Consider the following 17681-nt stretch of genomic DNA (forward strand, 5'->3'; position numbering starts at 1 on the left):
AAATATTACCAGCACCATAAGAAACAAGTTCACATAACACATGTTATATTTACTTTCTTAGTAAGGTACAGATTTCATCCAGGATTCGAACCCACACTCTGACAGTCAGGTACCTAATCGCCAGCACACCGCTTAACCTGCTCAACCACCATGATTTCCACATTATCAATTCTGTTTGTAAAAGGATATCTGAAAATCTTTAAACAAACACAGACACATAAAAACAGGTTCCATCGTTTTTGTATTTATTTAGACTGAGGATGAATTTGAGATATGTACACAGTATCAAAACATATTCATGCATCATAAACATGTAATAGGATGGTACCTGTAGAAAAAACACATAAATCATCATAAAAAAACATCAACAATTCTTATTACAAGCAAATAATCTATAAAATTAACAAAGCAAATTTAAAACGACAAATATTTTTATATTTAAAAGACCCATCATATTGACATATATCATACTCTGTGGTTGAACATGGAGAGATATGTACTATATACATAGTAGTTTGAGCATAAGACGCCACGCTACCGGGTCAATGATGTTTTGTAAATCTATCTTGTAAATTGTACCCCCTTGGCTAACCAGCTGATTCATCCTAGTCAGCGTTAGATCCTATACAAGCAAAATCTCAATGGGTATTGAAAGAACACTGAAAACATGCATTCAGTTGAAGAACTGGAAGATTGTACACTTGTGTCTGATGAATGAAGACAGCCCAGACAAGATTTACCAGGCCACCATAACAAATTACTGCTTTGCCTATACCCTGCCTAGTAATTCAGAACTAGTCAGGCAGATATTTATGTTGATATCAAAAACACTTGTATATATCATGAGAAGCCTGGTACAAAGATTAGATCCAAGCCGTTATGGGTATATTAACTTAACCAACACTCAGTTTTCAAACAGTTTTTCAGGCAGACATTTACAGGTAGCTAATTTTATTTTCATAGGTTTCACAAGCAGTAAAATGAAAAGGGTATTTTCCTAGTCTAACCTCTAACTGATTATGATTAGAGTTATTGACAGTGTTCCTTTAAGATTCTTTGCCCCTGCTGAAGATCTTTACATCACTGTCTCCGGCAACTATACCTCCTCAGCTGAAAACCTTTTCTCCTCACAAGAAAAAGGCCATGCCCTATGTTATATTGTAGTCAAGCTTCACAGTCTGGTAACCAAGCAGACATGATGATGCCATATTTAGTCAGAACAGTATCCTGCTACTTGAGCCCTATTAATATTTATATAAACTACCGATAAGCCCTTGTTTTAGGTTTTTGTTTCAAATTCTTTGTTTACAGATTTAACATCACTCACTGACTTTCCTCTCTCTGTTATGAAATCGTAGCAAGGGCCCGTTTCTCTCTGCCACCACAGTTTCTTTAGTGGCAAGGGCAGGTTACTCTAACCATCATATTTCCATGACTGAAGAATCTTTGTGTGTATTCTTAACACAGGAAAAAAAATAATTTCACTCCAATTAAAACATGTGAGCCTCTTTGAGGCCTCAGTGAACTCAATGAAAGAAACAACATTACATTTAAAAAGAATTTAGTTTACAGAACAAATGTGTATCTGAATGGTATTAAGTGTATGTGAAAAAAATGACAAAATATTACAGTTTTTATACACATATCTATATATATTAATGCCTTCATAAATTTAAAAAAAAATATTCCAAAATTCTATCAGGCACTTGATGCAATTGTTACAGACAATTACATGTAAATTTTATCAATGAGCACCAAATATATTGCTTCACAGTGACAATCAGATGTATAAAAGCTTGCCAAGTAAGGTTGATTGTTGCCTATAATTTAACTGCTCTGTTGCTTAGGCACTTGACACAAACAAAAGACAACTATGCATTTGCAATTGTGATGGGAAAGAATATCTGTTTTCTGCTTATGTGTATAAGAATGAGAAAATATAACCTCTATCAGCTAGTGTGTCAAGCAGAAACATAATGAATTAATGTGTTATTATTTAAGTACAGGAAAAAACCTTTAGGCCTATTCCACTTTGCTTCATCAAGATCACAGAGGCAAACCCCAAGAGGCGGACTTGATGTGCCACTGTGAGGAAACAAACCCATAGTCATGCTTTCACTACAAGCAAACAATTGGAACCACTAGCCTACTCTTGTGATAATTGAGACACTAATGAACAGCCAAGATGTTGTTGAGCAGGGTTTGACTGCTGTTTTCATGTGTTTCAAGTGGAGTGGGCTGGATACATAGGGATGAATGAAACCATGTAAATACTGGCAACAAAATGCAAACATACAACTGTTAAAATAAAAGATCTGTTAAGATATGATTGATCCGTACATGACTACAGTTAGAAACTGTCAGCGGGAATGCTAGAGTTTGTGGTTGTTTAAGTAGGATGGGACTTATACCCATTTAAAAACAATGTGCTTCTAAAAGAATTGGCTACAACAAAATATATATGGTACAGTAAAAATTAGTTATGTCAACAATGTACACATAAAATAGTCATAACAAAATGACAGTTGAAAAATGACTAAAATCAGCGATGATTTACTTTAATGTTTTGAACGGTGGAACAAGCCCACTTCATGCTGGTAAATGTTCAGTTTACATCCTTGATAATCTCCAAAGTATGCATTATGATTAATCTCCACTATTTCCTGGATACATCTACGGCTCCGTCTGATGAATTTTTTACCTCCCTTGGCGTCACAACTCACTCTTGCTTCTTCAATTGTTTAACTTGCAAACAACTGATGCAGAGGTACTCTGAATGAGGTAGAAGGAGTTCTTGCATACATTTTTTCAGACCTGTCAATTTTCTGTATGACTTCTCTGCAAATCTAAGTTGCACTGCAAACAAACCTTTGCAGCTGCAACCGCTATCTGTTGACACTGGCACACTCAGCTGTAACTGTACTTTACCTGATTGGCTACTGTGAGGATGCAGAGCCAGCAAAGGAAGGAAATAAAGATATTGGGGCGAGCCATATACCCTGGAGATTATCTAGGATGTGTTTGATGAGAAGAAATACAAAAGAAACTGATCAGATGGAAGGACATAATGATCATATTTCCCTCTAATGATCATATTTCCCCAAAAGGTATTTGAAAGGCCTGATTAGAAGAGTGCCTCTTTTAACACTATACTTCTAGTGTAAAAATATGATACTTATAATTCACAAATAGTTAAAATCATGTATAATTTCACTCACATTATTAAAACGTGTATCGATGTACAAAGGTCATTACTGCATATAAATGGTTTTAAATACATCCAGTTGCAAACAACATTAACTATGCAAACTTTTCTAAGTAATGTGTTAGAGATAGCATAATAAACACTGGCTACTCATGTAAAGTCACTAGTACGCCAGTTAAGTGGGGGCACTGTCAAAAATAAATTGTTTCTACACAAGCCAAGCTCATTACATTCATCACACCCTAAGACAGGCTGAAATTTAAAGGTTCTTGAGCCAGACCTTAGAGAGAAAAGGTCTGAGGAACAGATGTGAGCCTTGCTTCATTCGCATAAAAAAATTACTTCTGCATTCTTTGAAATCTGATATTTTATATGAAACAGTCAAGAGGCCCACATGGTGCAAAAAATTCCAAATCATTTTCAGTTCTGTGACTTGGCCATCCTCGTCTGAAAGACATTTTGTGTATTTTCTATTGGTGTGCATTTTGGTGTTTTGTGGAAATTATCTCCTTTCTCCTTTATAAATAAGTCTTGGATACATTTTGCTACTGAGAGTTGGTTTTATTTTTCACACAAAAAGGGAAACAACAATTACATGCCTCCCTTCACTCATGGAATGAGTTAATGCTGTTTTAGGCTGCAGTAGCAACATTCACTGTCACATGACAGCTGTATCAAAATCTTCCAATCTCATCCAGAGCCTGCCTGAAGTGAGATTTCAAACAACAACAAAAAGAAACTGTCAACTATTAATTAGAAGAATGAATCATCCCCTAGTATCCTAACTCAACAGACAATGAATTGCACAGATTGAAAAAGCAAAAAAAAAATGAAAAAAATAAAAAAAACCCCCACAATTCTCATAAAACAGATAAGAAGTTATTACAAGCAAGAAGAGTTGATTTGTTTGTATACATCAAGCAGGTGTAAACATAAACATGGTAAATCAACAAAAAAAATATCAAGTATGATGCAATATGAACTAAAATGTCTTATCAAATACACTCTAAATATACATTGTACAACAGTAAATAACCAATCTTAAGCTCATATCTATGTTCAACAGTTGATATCTTTGAACTCAATAAAAGGTTTACAAACCTTTCTTGTAAAAATATTTTCTGTTTTCTGCATACACAATGTTGATAAATAATATTATAAAAAATGTTCCAGACACATCTTCAAAACATAATATTCTCCCAGTTACAGCATCACAGGCATGTGCTAGTGGATCTGGACCTGCGATCTTAACGACTCTCTAACATGACAAAAATGACAGTTGCAAAATGAAATTTACAAAGCCAAAAATAATGTTCCATTAGTTTGTTCATGTGGTGAATGCAAATCCAGCTTTGAGACAACAGTAGTACAAAACTCGTCCATGGCAAGATTTAGAGACAAATATGTATGTTGTGACAGGAAGACTTAACATAGCAGCCTCAATCCCATAAAAAAATATTCAAATTTGTAATTAAATAGCTTTAGAATGTCTTGAGACATTATTAACCCTGGGATTGGCATGATGTAAGTTACAGGAAATGGTTCTAAATGAAATTTACGAAATGCGATATGTTACCACACTTGACCTGTTAGAAAAGACAAAACTTATGACAAGTCTCTTTTTTGTACAGGATTTTTTCTTCAATTGCAAAATAATTATTGCAATAGTGACAAAGATCCCACATGTACTGTTACAGTACTAGGATGAAAAACCCCAAACTGTGCTTTGTTAAATACACTAGCATCTTTGATGTATGGCACAACAAAACATCTCCAGGGCCAGGTTTTGTTTAACATAAACAAAGCACTAATAGTTGGAAAGCAATTGTCCTAAGAGGATGTATCTTTAATCTGTCTCCTTATAACTTCCCTCCGATGAGATAAAGAAATCATCGAAATATGTGAAGAGATACTCGAATGTGGGTCTGTTGTCGGCTCTCTTGTCCCAGCACTTCAACATGGTGTCATAAGCTCCTTCAGGACAGTTACGTGGCCGTGGCATCCGGTAGCCCTTCTCCACCTGGTCAAGGACATCACGGTTGCTCATCCCTGAAATAAGTGGTATATAGTTCATCCAAATGGTCATCACAGGAAGAGATCAAGAGAATTGCTCATCCGACAGGGGAGACAACTTTGGTGTCTGCTGTGATAGGGTTGATACAGAAGGACAACCATACTTTATGTTGTTACTGGTTGATGCTAAAATAAGGGGAGACAACTAGAGCATATGAAGTGATAGGGTCGACACGAGTCACAAGGGAGACAACTTTAGTGTATACTGTGATTCGTTTGATACAAGACACAGGAAGATGACTCTATTGCATGAAGTGACTGGCTGAAAACACACACATGGGAGACAACTCACCAGGGTAGGGGACCTGTCCTCGAGTAACGAGTTCCATCAGTAGTACACCATAAGACCACACATCTGATTTGATGGTGAACTTGCCGTAGAGGGCTGCCTCTGGGGCAGTCCACTTGATGGGGAATTTAGCTCCTGTGAACAAGGAAGACTTTACTTTTTCTTTTCTATTAATGATACTCTCAGACTAGCAATATGAGACAAAGACTATACTAATTCCTCTGTTTAGTCAGCTAAAAGAAATGATGTATGGATCTTTTACAGAAATCCCTAATCAGCTAGAGAGTTTCACTGTCCTAAAGATCTGTCTCAAGCAACTTAGTTATCTTGTTCTCCTTGGTGTTACATGAAGTCTCTTCTCACCTTGTTTAGGATTGTACTCATCATCCTCAATGACCTTGGCCAGGCCAAAGTCAGCCACCTTGCAGATATTGTTGTCTCCCACCAGGATGTTTCTGGCAGCTAGATCTCGATGAATGAACTTCATCTTTTCCAAGAATGCCATACCATTGGCAATCTGAGCATACAGGAGAAACCCATTAGTGTTTGAAACTGGCTCTAGTTCCGCAGCCAATCTGAACATTTTCAATACGATACATTTTAACAAAATCCACACATTTCATATGTTTTAATGACAAGAAACATTCATAATCTGTTGCAGTATACAAAAACAAAAGTTAAGTTCGTCAAACTGCTTTAGTCATTCCACTGCCATGATTTCACAAATTCATATTTTTAAGAGAAGCACATTGAAATAGAATGTAGAAAAATGAGACAGACCAGTGCACCCAGCACAAGCTCCACTGAATACCACTAAAAATCTTAAGACTCACTTGATACTTTCATATAAGTTTCGTATATAGCTAATGTCTCATCTGATGTGTCATGTCAAAGAATTAGCAACAAATTGCCATTACAAAATCACTATAGTAACATGAAAAAACAGGTAATCCTCAACATTGCCTGAGTAGTAAAAATTGATAAAATCAGGTAAAATAAATTACAATCACCTGTGCTGCCATGTCAATCAGGTGCATCATGTCCACGGATTTACCAGCACCTTCCCGAAGGTATTCCAACAGAGCACCATTGCTCATCAGCTCAGTGACAATATAGATGGGCTCTTCTTTTGTGCACACAGCATACAGGCGCACCAGTTTGTCATGCTTGCACATCTTCATGATGGCAGCCTCAGCAAGGAAGGCTTCTGATGTCATTGTTCCTGGCTTCAAGGTCTTGATGGCAACATCAGTTGAGTTCATCCATTTACCTGGACAGGAACATAATATGTATACATATATAATCACTTGTACAGACACATAATTAGATATTCAAAAAATTCTCAATTAATCAAACAAAAAATACTCTACTCAACTATTCCTTCTCTGTCTAGTACTTATGTTAATCACAAATTCGATCAATGGTCATCTGATAAGGACAAACTGTAAGGATGAACAACTTCTGTATTCAGGTGAAGCAATGTTTTGATACAGATTTTTGTATTGTTGTCAAAGTGTCATGCTTGACAAAGACACAAAAGTCTGAATCAAAAACTTTTAACCTGAATAAGGAAGTTGTCCATCCATAAAGTTTATCTTTACCTGATTCACCAACTTCTAAACATGACACTCTTAGAAGGAATGGTCATCTGAGAGATGAACATGAAATGAGCCAAATCGGTCGTGCTCCCCGTCAACACTATCCACATACAAACCCACCTTTCCAAACTTCTCCAAACTGACCAGCACCAAGTCGCTTCTCAAGTTTCAAAGACTCTCGAGGGATTTCCCAGGTGTCTTTGGTTTCCCGGGACAAATCCTCCATCACAGGTTTTGGTTTTGGACATGAGTCGGTTAGTTTCTGGCACAATCCGTCCGAATTATCTGTAAGCATAAGTCTAATTGGTTAGGCATACAATCATGAGTGTCAGCTCAATCAGATTTTGAAAGGTTTATTTCATGCAAAAAAATTCAAAAATTGTCTCTGCTCTCAAATGAACAAAATGTTCTAACTATCCAATCTGTAGTCAATGAGCAAGAGTTTCAGAGTAAAAATATTGCTTCTGACATATATTATTCACAAAATACCTCATCAATCTTAACAAGAGCTGAAATTAATTGCAATGAAATATTTTGACTTGAAAGTGTCTAAAGAAAGGTGTTACAGGGATGCTTCTCACATCAGTGTTGAAAAGAATGTTGAAGCTGCCATCTATAAAATTTTCTTCCAACTAATTAATGCTAATCAAAGACTTCACCAATACTATCTATAGCAGGGAGAAAGAAACTGGTGGTGAGACAGCAATGTCTGTTGTCTCAGGCAGGCAAACCACTGAAGTGTATTTATATATTGTTCGGTAACACAATGGAGCAATGGACCACCTAAAAGCTAAGTGGGCTGACATAATAATATAACTAATAGACAGGGCAAAGTAAACGTGACCCAAGTTCGATTTCATTCATACATTCTGAAGATATGTAAGTGTATAAACACCAAAATCAAACATGTCACAGTTAACTTCTCTGACACGATTCCCATACTTGTAACAACAACGGCATGGTCAACTGTGAGAATAGCAAAGTAAGCTGATGTTACCATGGTAGTGGTTGACGATCTCTATGAGGTTTGTGAAAGTCTTCCTCGGTGTAATGTAGCAGCCCCCATTGTCCATGTTGCGGACCTTATAGTGCTTCACGCAGTCGCCCTTCGTCTGGTCATAGTCTCGCACAGACAACACGTAAGCACCTGTACAATGAATAAGTGACAGTTACCAAGAAGGCAGGATAAATAACTATGGAATGTCACCAAAGGAGGAGAGTTGTAGAAGAGACCTCAAGATGAATCATGAAATCATATTGCCCATATCATGGGGTTCTCACTTGGAGTGTTTTATTCACAAACCTATCCTAGTAGTCATTGTTCTAGAGGATCACTTCGATGGGTTTCAGTAGTTGTTGCTTTGATAATCACCTGGAAGGGTTTCACTATTTTTGCCAAGGGGCATCAAGGGGAGGGTTTCATGAAACTATGCTAGTAGTCGTTATTAATATTAGAGAAGTTTGCCTTAGAGGGTTTCACTAGTCTTATGTTATGGAGATCACCAGAAAAGATCTCCACAGTCTTTATTATAAAAAAGATTACTTGGAGAGTTTCACTAGTCTTTGCCATTGAAGATCACATGGGAGGGTTTCAATGCTCCATACCAGGGTCTCAGTTTGAATTGAATTCCCTAATTTAACATGAATGGATTATGCAGTTTAGGTCAGGTACAAATCTATGCTAGGGGCTCACCTGGGCATGTTTCACTCTCTCGGATGAGGAAGGTTCCTGGGCGGAAGCCTGGTAGAAGGAGCTGACGCTCGGTTTCTTTCCTTGTGATCTTCCCGAAGAACCATCTGAAACACACAATCACCCAATCAAAGCATGACAATATGGTCCCTGGATGTAATCATGATAATGCTAATCCCACAGTGTTCCTCAATATCACAAAATGTCTCATCAAACAGATCATGTACCTCACTATTAGAATATGTCCTATAGTTGTCCTCAGCATCATAATACGTCCCATCGAGTTTCTCAGTATAAAAATATATCTCATTGAGTTCCTCAGAATAAAAATATATCTCATTGAGTTCCTCAGTATAAAAATATATCTCACTGAGTTCCTCAGAATTAGAATATGCAAAATAGTGTTCCTCAGTATCAGAATGTGTCCTATAGTGTCCCTCAGTATTGGAATATATCCAACAGAATATACCCTCAAGTGTTCCTAGTTATCCCAATCTGTCCATTGTATCTCCTCCTATAACTATTGGGTCGACAATATTGGAACATTGATCCAGCACTTACTCTTGAGACTCCAGTGTATTTTCCATGGCCACATAGTTGCTTGGAACGTAACCCTCTTGGCCGTTCTCATGTTTGGCCAGCCACCAGTCTCCATCACTGCAACACATACAGCATATCACACAACCTGTAGGATCTGTCTGTCTTACATGTACACAGCTGATAATGAATGTCACCAATGGTATTTTACCAGTAAAGAGACCTAAAAAAATTCCTCACTTCACATTAAATTCTTCAGTGAAGATGATTTTATTCATTACATAAATTATTGTTACACTGGCATAAAAGAACTAATATATACAAAAGACTACAGAGCAAGTAGGCCATGTCATCCAAGCATTTTGCCATAATTACAGTCAGCAATTATATTCCAGTCAACTTGCCTAAAGCTACAGTAAAATTATGTTTTATTTTGTAAAATCAGCCAACAGCATAACAGCAAAATTGACTGAAAAATATGCTAAGAGTCAAGATAGTGGACTCCACTTTAACTGAGATCAACCACAGCTAACACCTAGGTTTCCTACCTGCATTCTTAAAAAATGACATTCTATTTTCATGAATGTCATGACCTTCAATAATATGTCAACACGCAAAAGTAAATGTAAACACCTTCTTCCTTGTTTTGAGGTTGTGTGAACTCTACAAGGAAGCTGGTGTTTCGCTGAAGTGCACTACATTTAAGGTTTACACCACTATATGGCCAGCCAAGTGGAAGGATGTCAAACAATGTCGTTGAATACTAAAATACACTTAACCCAGCATGCACATAAGGTTTCATCTCCTTTGCGACCCGAGGGAAGATGGTGAACATATGCTACATCCATGTTTGATAATGAAATAGTGCATGGGATGAGATAAATAGTTTGATTTATCAAGTGTTTGACATGACTGTGGCTCGATTGTTTTATTGTCTGACCTTGATGAAAACATACAGGATCATGACGGTTATGTACATGATATATACAGCATTCGAAATACTTGCCTGACCAAACGTCCTGCCCAAACTTGCTCAAAGCAATCTTATCGCTACAACTATCTTAGGCCTATGTTGAAGAATGGGAGCTACAATCATTGTAGCGCTAAGATCACTTTGTGCAAGTCAGCCCAGGACAGTTATGTTCAACATGGAGTGCAAGATTCTTAAATTCACCTGTTCAACAGCTGAGATACAATTTAAATCAATATCATTTAACAAGTTTTAATTTAATTCTAATTTAAAAATCAAATCAAATCAAATTTTTTGTAGACAGGTAAGATTTGGTCAGTCCTAGCCAGTTCTGTGGTCTAGCTGAAAGTTTTGGGAGTTTCAGACCCTGATATATAGTGAAAAAAAACCCCAAGTATTCTTACTACTAGAACACATGAACTACCATGACATGAGAGGTGGTCAGTCTGACCATGACATGAGAGGTGGTCAGTCTGAGTGAGTGAGTATGGTTTTATGCCACTTTTAGCAATATTTTAGCATGGTCTGTGCATGGGACACCAGAAATGGGCTTCACACATTGTACCCATGTGGAGAATCAAACCCAGGTCTGTGGCACAATGTGCAAACACCTTAACCAGTAGGCTACCCGACTGCCCCTTGTCAAACTGAAACCCTGGTCTTGATCACCCACTGGAAGACATGAGGCCTGAGAGTAGAGATAATGAAATAGCCTGCCATAGTTTTAACATGGATATCCACCCAACTAGAGTTCAATATACTCTTAAGTTATCAGCTGTCATTGTATTTTCTTAATGCCAAATGAGGAATGGTAACTTGAAGAACCATCTTTTAATGCCTGTTGGTATGGCACATCTGAGTGAGTTTGGTTTTACGCCACTTTTAGCAGTATTCCAGCAACATCATGGCAGGGACAGCAGAAATGTGCATCATGCATTGTTACTGTATCCATGAGGGTATTCAAACCTGGCTCTGGCGTGACAAGCGGACGCTTAACCACTAAGCTACCCAACCATCCCTCTCTCTATTAAACCATAGAGTGGTAGTGAAAACTTGAGTCCAGTTGAATGACTGATAAGTCAAAGATCTTTACTATTAGTAATTATTACTTTAGGATTATTTATATACACTTATCATAAGATGAACTTTGGATGAATAATGAACAACAGAAACGCCCTGTAAAAAGTTGAGTGATACCAGAACTGTTTATGTCTATCTCCGCATGTCAAGTGGAATATTTTTACAATCTGCTTCAAATGGTTAAAATGCACTTCAGCCAATTGCTGTGAGTATTAATTCATAAGTTCATTGAGTTCGTACTAAAACAGATTAAAGCACAAACACATTTTAACTTAAACATTTACTCCATAGCAAGGTGATTCAAGTTCAGAATGTATTTTCTGTTCAGCCAATCAAACTATCACTAAAACACATCAACTGTATTTCCACATAAAGTTTTTTCCCGTTTACTGCCTGAGCTTGGTTCCTCAAAGCGGTCATTAGCGCTATATCAGTCGTAAGTCTGCATTAATGTATGGGGGTTACGGTCATCTTAGCTACGATCACTTTGAGGAACGAGGTCCTGTTGTTATTGAACTGTAATGGTAATGACTCTCATGGTTACTGAATCTACCTGTGTTCAATCATTCACTCTCGCAACTAGCTGTAAGGAATCACTTTCTCACACTGCCATCAAACTTTCACTTGTAAACTCTAAACATTGTCAATATATTTAAACACTTATTCCGCCTGTTGTTCAGACTTACTAATTCACTTTCTGTGTTGCTAAGCAATCATGGATCAGTGGGATAGCCTAGTGGTTAAAGCATTTGCTTGTTGCACCGAAGACTCACATGGAAACAATGTGTGAAGTCCATTTCTGGAATCCTCCACCATGCTTTTGCAGGAATATTGCTAAAAGTAGCATAAAACTATACTCACTCTCACTTAAGCATTCACTTACACAACCTTTCATCAAATGTTCAGTTGTTCAGTCATCAGATGACCAGATGACATGTATTCCCTCATTTATTGTACCTGTTGTCAAACATTCATACATTCACTAACCCTATCCATTATAAACCATTCACTCATTAGCAGCCCCATCCACCCTTTTGTCAAGCATTCAACCACTCACATACCCTACCTGTCATCAAGCATTCACTCAATCATTTCACATGTTATCAAGCATTCAACCACTCACTGATCCTACCTGTCATCAAGGATTCACGCAATCATTCCATGTATTGTCAAGCATTAAACCACTCACAAACCCCTCCTGTAATTAAGCATTCACACAATCATTCCACGTGTTGTCAATCATTCAACTACTCACTAACCCTACCTGTCATCAAGAAGCTCCATCTGGTCCCCTTTCCTGAAGGACAGGTCATCATTAGACCGGGCCTCATAATCGTACAGCGCTGTCAAAAGCTTCGCTGTGGCACCTACAAAAATGGAGGTAATGTTAAATACTTTAATACAGACAAGGAGGTCACCTGCTTTTTCTGACATTACATAAAACATCAACATTCTTATTTAGATCTAATGCCTGAACTTAAATAGATACTTGCATCAGTAATCATTACCAACATGAAATTTGTGTCTTCGATAACAAACATTAACTGAAACACATTTTTATTTTATCGTACAATACAAAAAGTTCGGACTTTATTCATGTTTTGGATCTAAATTATGTTCAGAGGGGTGACTTGTTAGTAATCAAATCCTGAATGTGTCACCACATTGATTGATTTCAGAATATTTGATCATTCTACTCAAAGTTACTTCTGATAGTTATCAATAATCAATCGATGTTCAGTTAACGACTATCGATCTCTATGATCTATATAGACAGTAAGCCAGTCCTGAAACAATATTACCTTGTTCCAAAAGTACTTTAGTCTAAATTCTGAATTTGTAGCTTTAAGAAAGTGGTTTATAACAATTTCGTGTCACTTCATTTTGACAAAATATTTAAGGTCATGATATGACATTATCAGATGTTATTTCTCATACTGCCTAAATGACAGATAACCATAAAGGTTATACAGATCTAGGATAAATGAACCAGCAAGAATTAAATTAAGTCCACTAATCTGAGACCAGTATCTCATAAGGACTAGTGACATTTCCTTGTTGACCACCTCTCTCACCTAGGCATCCAGGAAGTAGAAGATATATGAAATTTATTTCTAACACCAACAAAACAAGATTTGTCACCACTTATACCTCAAAACTAAAGCCAATTTACTCATTTGCTCATTTATTAAGTACCTCACCAGTCACTTCCTTGATATAGATAGAGTGACATATTCACTGCAGCCATGTTGAATGTAGGCGTTGACCATGCATAGAAGCCTACTGATAGGACAGTTATCTCTGGTACAATACAGCAAATACAACAGTATTACATTACAGTTAGAATAAATCGATTTGTGGGCTCAATTCAGAGACTAGTATACCGTGAAATGAAAGCCCTGTTATCTGATCACACCAGGCCCAGCCCAGCCCAGCCAACCAGGAAGCAAGTGGTACTCATTGTGGTGTCCTGTATACATTCTCCATTAGTTTACAGGCATAGATATACAATATACAAACATACAGCCAGGAATCTCTAAAGCCAGGACTCTCTAACCTAAGATTATGTGACTGAGTTAGTTAATATCACATTGATAACATTTCAGCCAAGTCCATCATGATGAAAGCGGTTTTGCACCTATTGGTATATTCATACACACAATGAGAATATGCACATTCCGATAATCACACAATGTGACCACGCAGGATTCAGCTGTCGGTCTAGAAGGAGGAAGTTGTATCAACATGCTCACTGGTCACGAGGCAATGAGTCAGACAATTGTGACACTTGCTGTTAAACTCAGCGGGGACAGCTTTGGTATGTGAATAAAAGAACAACACAAATCTATCACATCTTTTCAAAAATATTCAGTTATACATAGCATATCAAAATTGACACTGAGCACTGAGTGGAGCTTGCAGTGACATGTACCACGAGTTTCTGGATGGAAATGTCACAATACATAAAATACATCCAGTGATTAGTGCAGTGACTAGCGTGTTATAGTTGTTGATTCACTTTCAACACAGACTGCATCATCAGAATGTATCTTGTGGGGTTAGTTTACAGAACATTTATTGTACCATCTTAAGAGAAAGACGGACAGGTTGAAGTCTTGTATGATGTATCTCAAACTTAATCTGTTTCTTTGTTGTTAAAAGCCACACTCACTTATAAGTGTTTTCAGGCAATTAAAACTTCACTGCAATACAGTGATTATTTCTCTCTTGCTGTAACCTGTGTTTGGTTGTATAAACTTACACATGTTATTCGTCATCGTTAATGAACTTTTAACATTTATGATTAGTGGACATCTCTCAGATTACAGCACAAAGGTTCAGAGCATGTAGTACGATGTACAAACAAATCCATACTTAAACTAATTCCTTTATAGAGTCACATTCTCTACGAATTGAACATGTAGTGGGTCATGGTCGAGTTCATTAATCTGTAAACAATACCTTAGGAATAGAAGAAATACTGTTAAAAATCAACATACATATCCCATACTTCACTCCATTTACAAAATTGTGTTAATAGTCTGGCTGATTACGGTGCTGTTCTCTAGAAAAGGAAGTTCATTTGACACCCTCTAGAAATGATCATTGTTTCTATTAAGATAAGAAAAGAACCCCCGATCTTTGAACATCCATAAAAGGGGGACGTTAACAAAACCATATAAGGCAATTATATCTGTTTTCTGAGACTAAGTGACAGGGAAAAAATACCAATGAAGATAAAGTTTTAGATGTTTTAGTTTAAGGACCTATTACTGTGCAATTCTTCTATTTTCTGTTAAAAATATTTTGCTCTAGTAAATACAAAGTATCGGGTATATTGCTGCAAAATATTTATTATGACAACACAATCTGAAGTCAAAATTGATCTTCCTAAACAAAATGTTTTTGCATCCTCTTGTATAATGACACACCAGATATAGCTGATATTGGGATTCATACTGCGTATTATTTTCCATGTGGCCTGTCAGTTATGCATGATCTTAAATAACATGTCCCTTATCAGCTTAATAAGGAATTGAAAGCAGTGCTTCTCAGTGGTTGAGAAAGTGTGTCATTTCAGGTCTATCCGGCACGCTTTTAACACTACACACTCCAGTGGTAATAAAACATATATACAAGTGTAAATAGATCTAGATTGTTATTTATCATATTTCAGGTGGAAAATAGTCACTGTTATTGACAGTTCTGAAAATGGATTGCTAGAACACAGATGCTTCTCGCGGCAGCCCCATCAATGTTTATTTTTGCAAAGACAAGACATATACCTGGACTACACAGATATTATATAAGAGTTGTAGGATCAACAAAAGAGTGCTTTTCACATACATATTTGCATGCTACTTAAACACTGACAGGAGAGCACAGTTTGTTAATAAGTATTGCTCATGACAGATAGAATACTTATCACCAGAGTAGAATCTACGCCCTAGGTTTTGTACAACCACTGCATCAATAAGAACATAGCACCACAGAACAAGACAGATTTGACAGGAAAGACACAGTTCAGAGCTTCCCAGGTACAACCAGTCATGATTTCTGTAAATACTTTTTGTACATGCCTGTGAGCAGACTAGTAAAATTTTGGGGCCATGGTCAAAATATGATGAACATTATTATTATCATTTATCTATACCGTCACCTCATACTGGTTTCACATCATACAACAGATAACCAACATGGACTAACGATTGTTACGATCGCTTGATTGAACCTGGACCAGGAATCTAACCAAAGTCACCTTACAGGAAAATTGGCAGAAAATAATTACTTTGTTCAAAATTTAGGTTCTTATTTTCCTACATTGGTCTTTTGCATAAACCTAAGGATTAAATCTCTTTCCCCGTTTAGTTCCACATTCCAATATGAACTGGGAAATGTTTCAGTTCAATTTGGCAGACTCGCCTGCAGATTGCATAGTTCAGTCAGGCATATTGGCACATTGGTATATGGAGTATATAGTGGTCTTTGAGCAGGTCTAGGTAAGTGCTTCAGAATGGTCAATAGCTCCATTCAACTCTACACAGAATCAAATGATTAACATAGTGGACAGCACCTGACACACTAAAGATGTTAAACTTAATGCCATAAGTCAACCATAGTGTTCAAGAACAGTGTAAGTTACAAATTTCAAACATCATATCAAAGACTAGTATGAAATGCATAAACAATTAGTACAAAAATAACTTTACAACTTTGGAAAACTATCCAATGTGAAATATCCAATGTTTGAGACTGCCACATATTTTCCAATCCAGTTATTTAAACAGGCTCTTGCTCTTTGCTTAACACAATCAGCTGATTCAAGCCAAAGCTCCGGATCAGCTTCCAGAAATAACCCATGGCAACACTGGGCTGAGTGAGTTGGTCCCCTGACAAACATTCCCGATGGTACTACCTCCATAGGTATTTCCTTCCACTTATACACCAGGAAATTCACCAACACACAATATGGATATCCATGGATATACCAAGCCTCTACCCATCATCCAACAATCACCAAGAATAAAGTCTATGTTTTCTGCGATACTCAACTTTGATTTCTTAGGAATGACAGTTCACGTCTTGCAAATTTATCATATGCATGATTCCTATGAAACAAGAACAACTGTGACACAAACGAACTTTTTCTTGCATGTGGCTGAGAAAAGTATTCACTCATTATGCATGCCAAGGTTCAGTATCCTTCACAGGTACAGAGTGAGTGAGTGAGTGAGTCAGTGAGTGAGTGAGTGAGTGAGTCAGTCAGTCAGTGAGTCAGTGAGTGAGCGTTTGAGCGAGCGAGTGAGTTAGTGTGGTTTTACGGCACTTCTTGCAATATTCCAGTAATATTATGGTGGGGACATGAATAATAGGCTCCACTCATAGTAATGATGTGGGGAATCAAACCCAAGTCTTCACATGACAAGCACCTGCTTTAACCACTCGGCTACCCCACCGCCCCTGCTATGTGTGAAGTCAGTTGCAGCTGATAAACTCCTGTCATGATCCTGATTTGTTTTTGCCTTCAACAACCCTTGTAATATTAAGCTTTACTAAGGTGACCAGGTGACCAGGTGACCAGGCTCACTAACATGATGACATTTATAGTATCCCTAATGGTCATATGGTCAGCAACTTGACTTATCCGTTACAAACCAAAATAAAATAGCTGGAATATTATTGAGTGCATTAATTATTTAAACAAGTAACAAAACAAATTCTGTTTTACTGCTGCAACT

At 37.2% G+C, this 17681-nt stretch overlaps 1 protein-coding gene across 1 annotated transcript in view; it reads right to left on the reverse strand.

Annotated features, from left to right (window-relative positions):
- Positions 1 to 228: 228 nt before the first annotated feature.
- The window catches only part of LOC137290424 (tyrosine-protein kinase Yes-like), a 46056-nt gene continuing 28603 nt past the window's right edge, over positions 229 to 17681 (reverse strand). The window contains exons 3-11 of the mRNA XM_067821350.1: positions 12707 to 12809; positions 9417 to 9512; positions 8859 to 8962; positions 8163 to 8312; positions 7286 to 7450; positions 6578 to 6837; positions 5931 to 6084; positions 5571 to 5702; positions 229 to 5254 (exon numbers count right to left, since the gene is read on the reverse strand). Of these exons, the coding sequence (XP_067677451.1) occupies positions 5052 to 5254; positions 5571 to 5702; positions 5931 to 6084; positions 6578 to 6837; positions 7286 to 7450; positions 8163 to 8312; positions 8859 to 8962; positions 9417 to 9512; positions 12707 to 12809 (1367 nt within the window). The 3' untranslated portion in view covers positions 229 to 5051. The remainder of the gene's footprint in view (positions 5255 to 5570; positions 5703 to 5930; positions 6085 to 6577; positions 6838 to 7285; positions 7451 to 8162; positions 8313 to 8858; positions 8963 to 9416; positions 9513 to 12706; positions 12810 to 17681) is intronic.

Source organism: Haliotis asinina, chromosome 7, assembly GCF_037392515.1.
Source record: "Haliotis asinina isolate JCU_RB_2024 chromosome 7, JCU_Hal_asi_v2, whole genome shotgun sequence".
Classification (NCBI taxonomy): Eukaryota; Metazoa; Mollusca; class Gastropoda; order Lepetellida; family Haliotidae; genus Haliotis; species Haliotis asinina.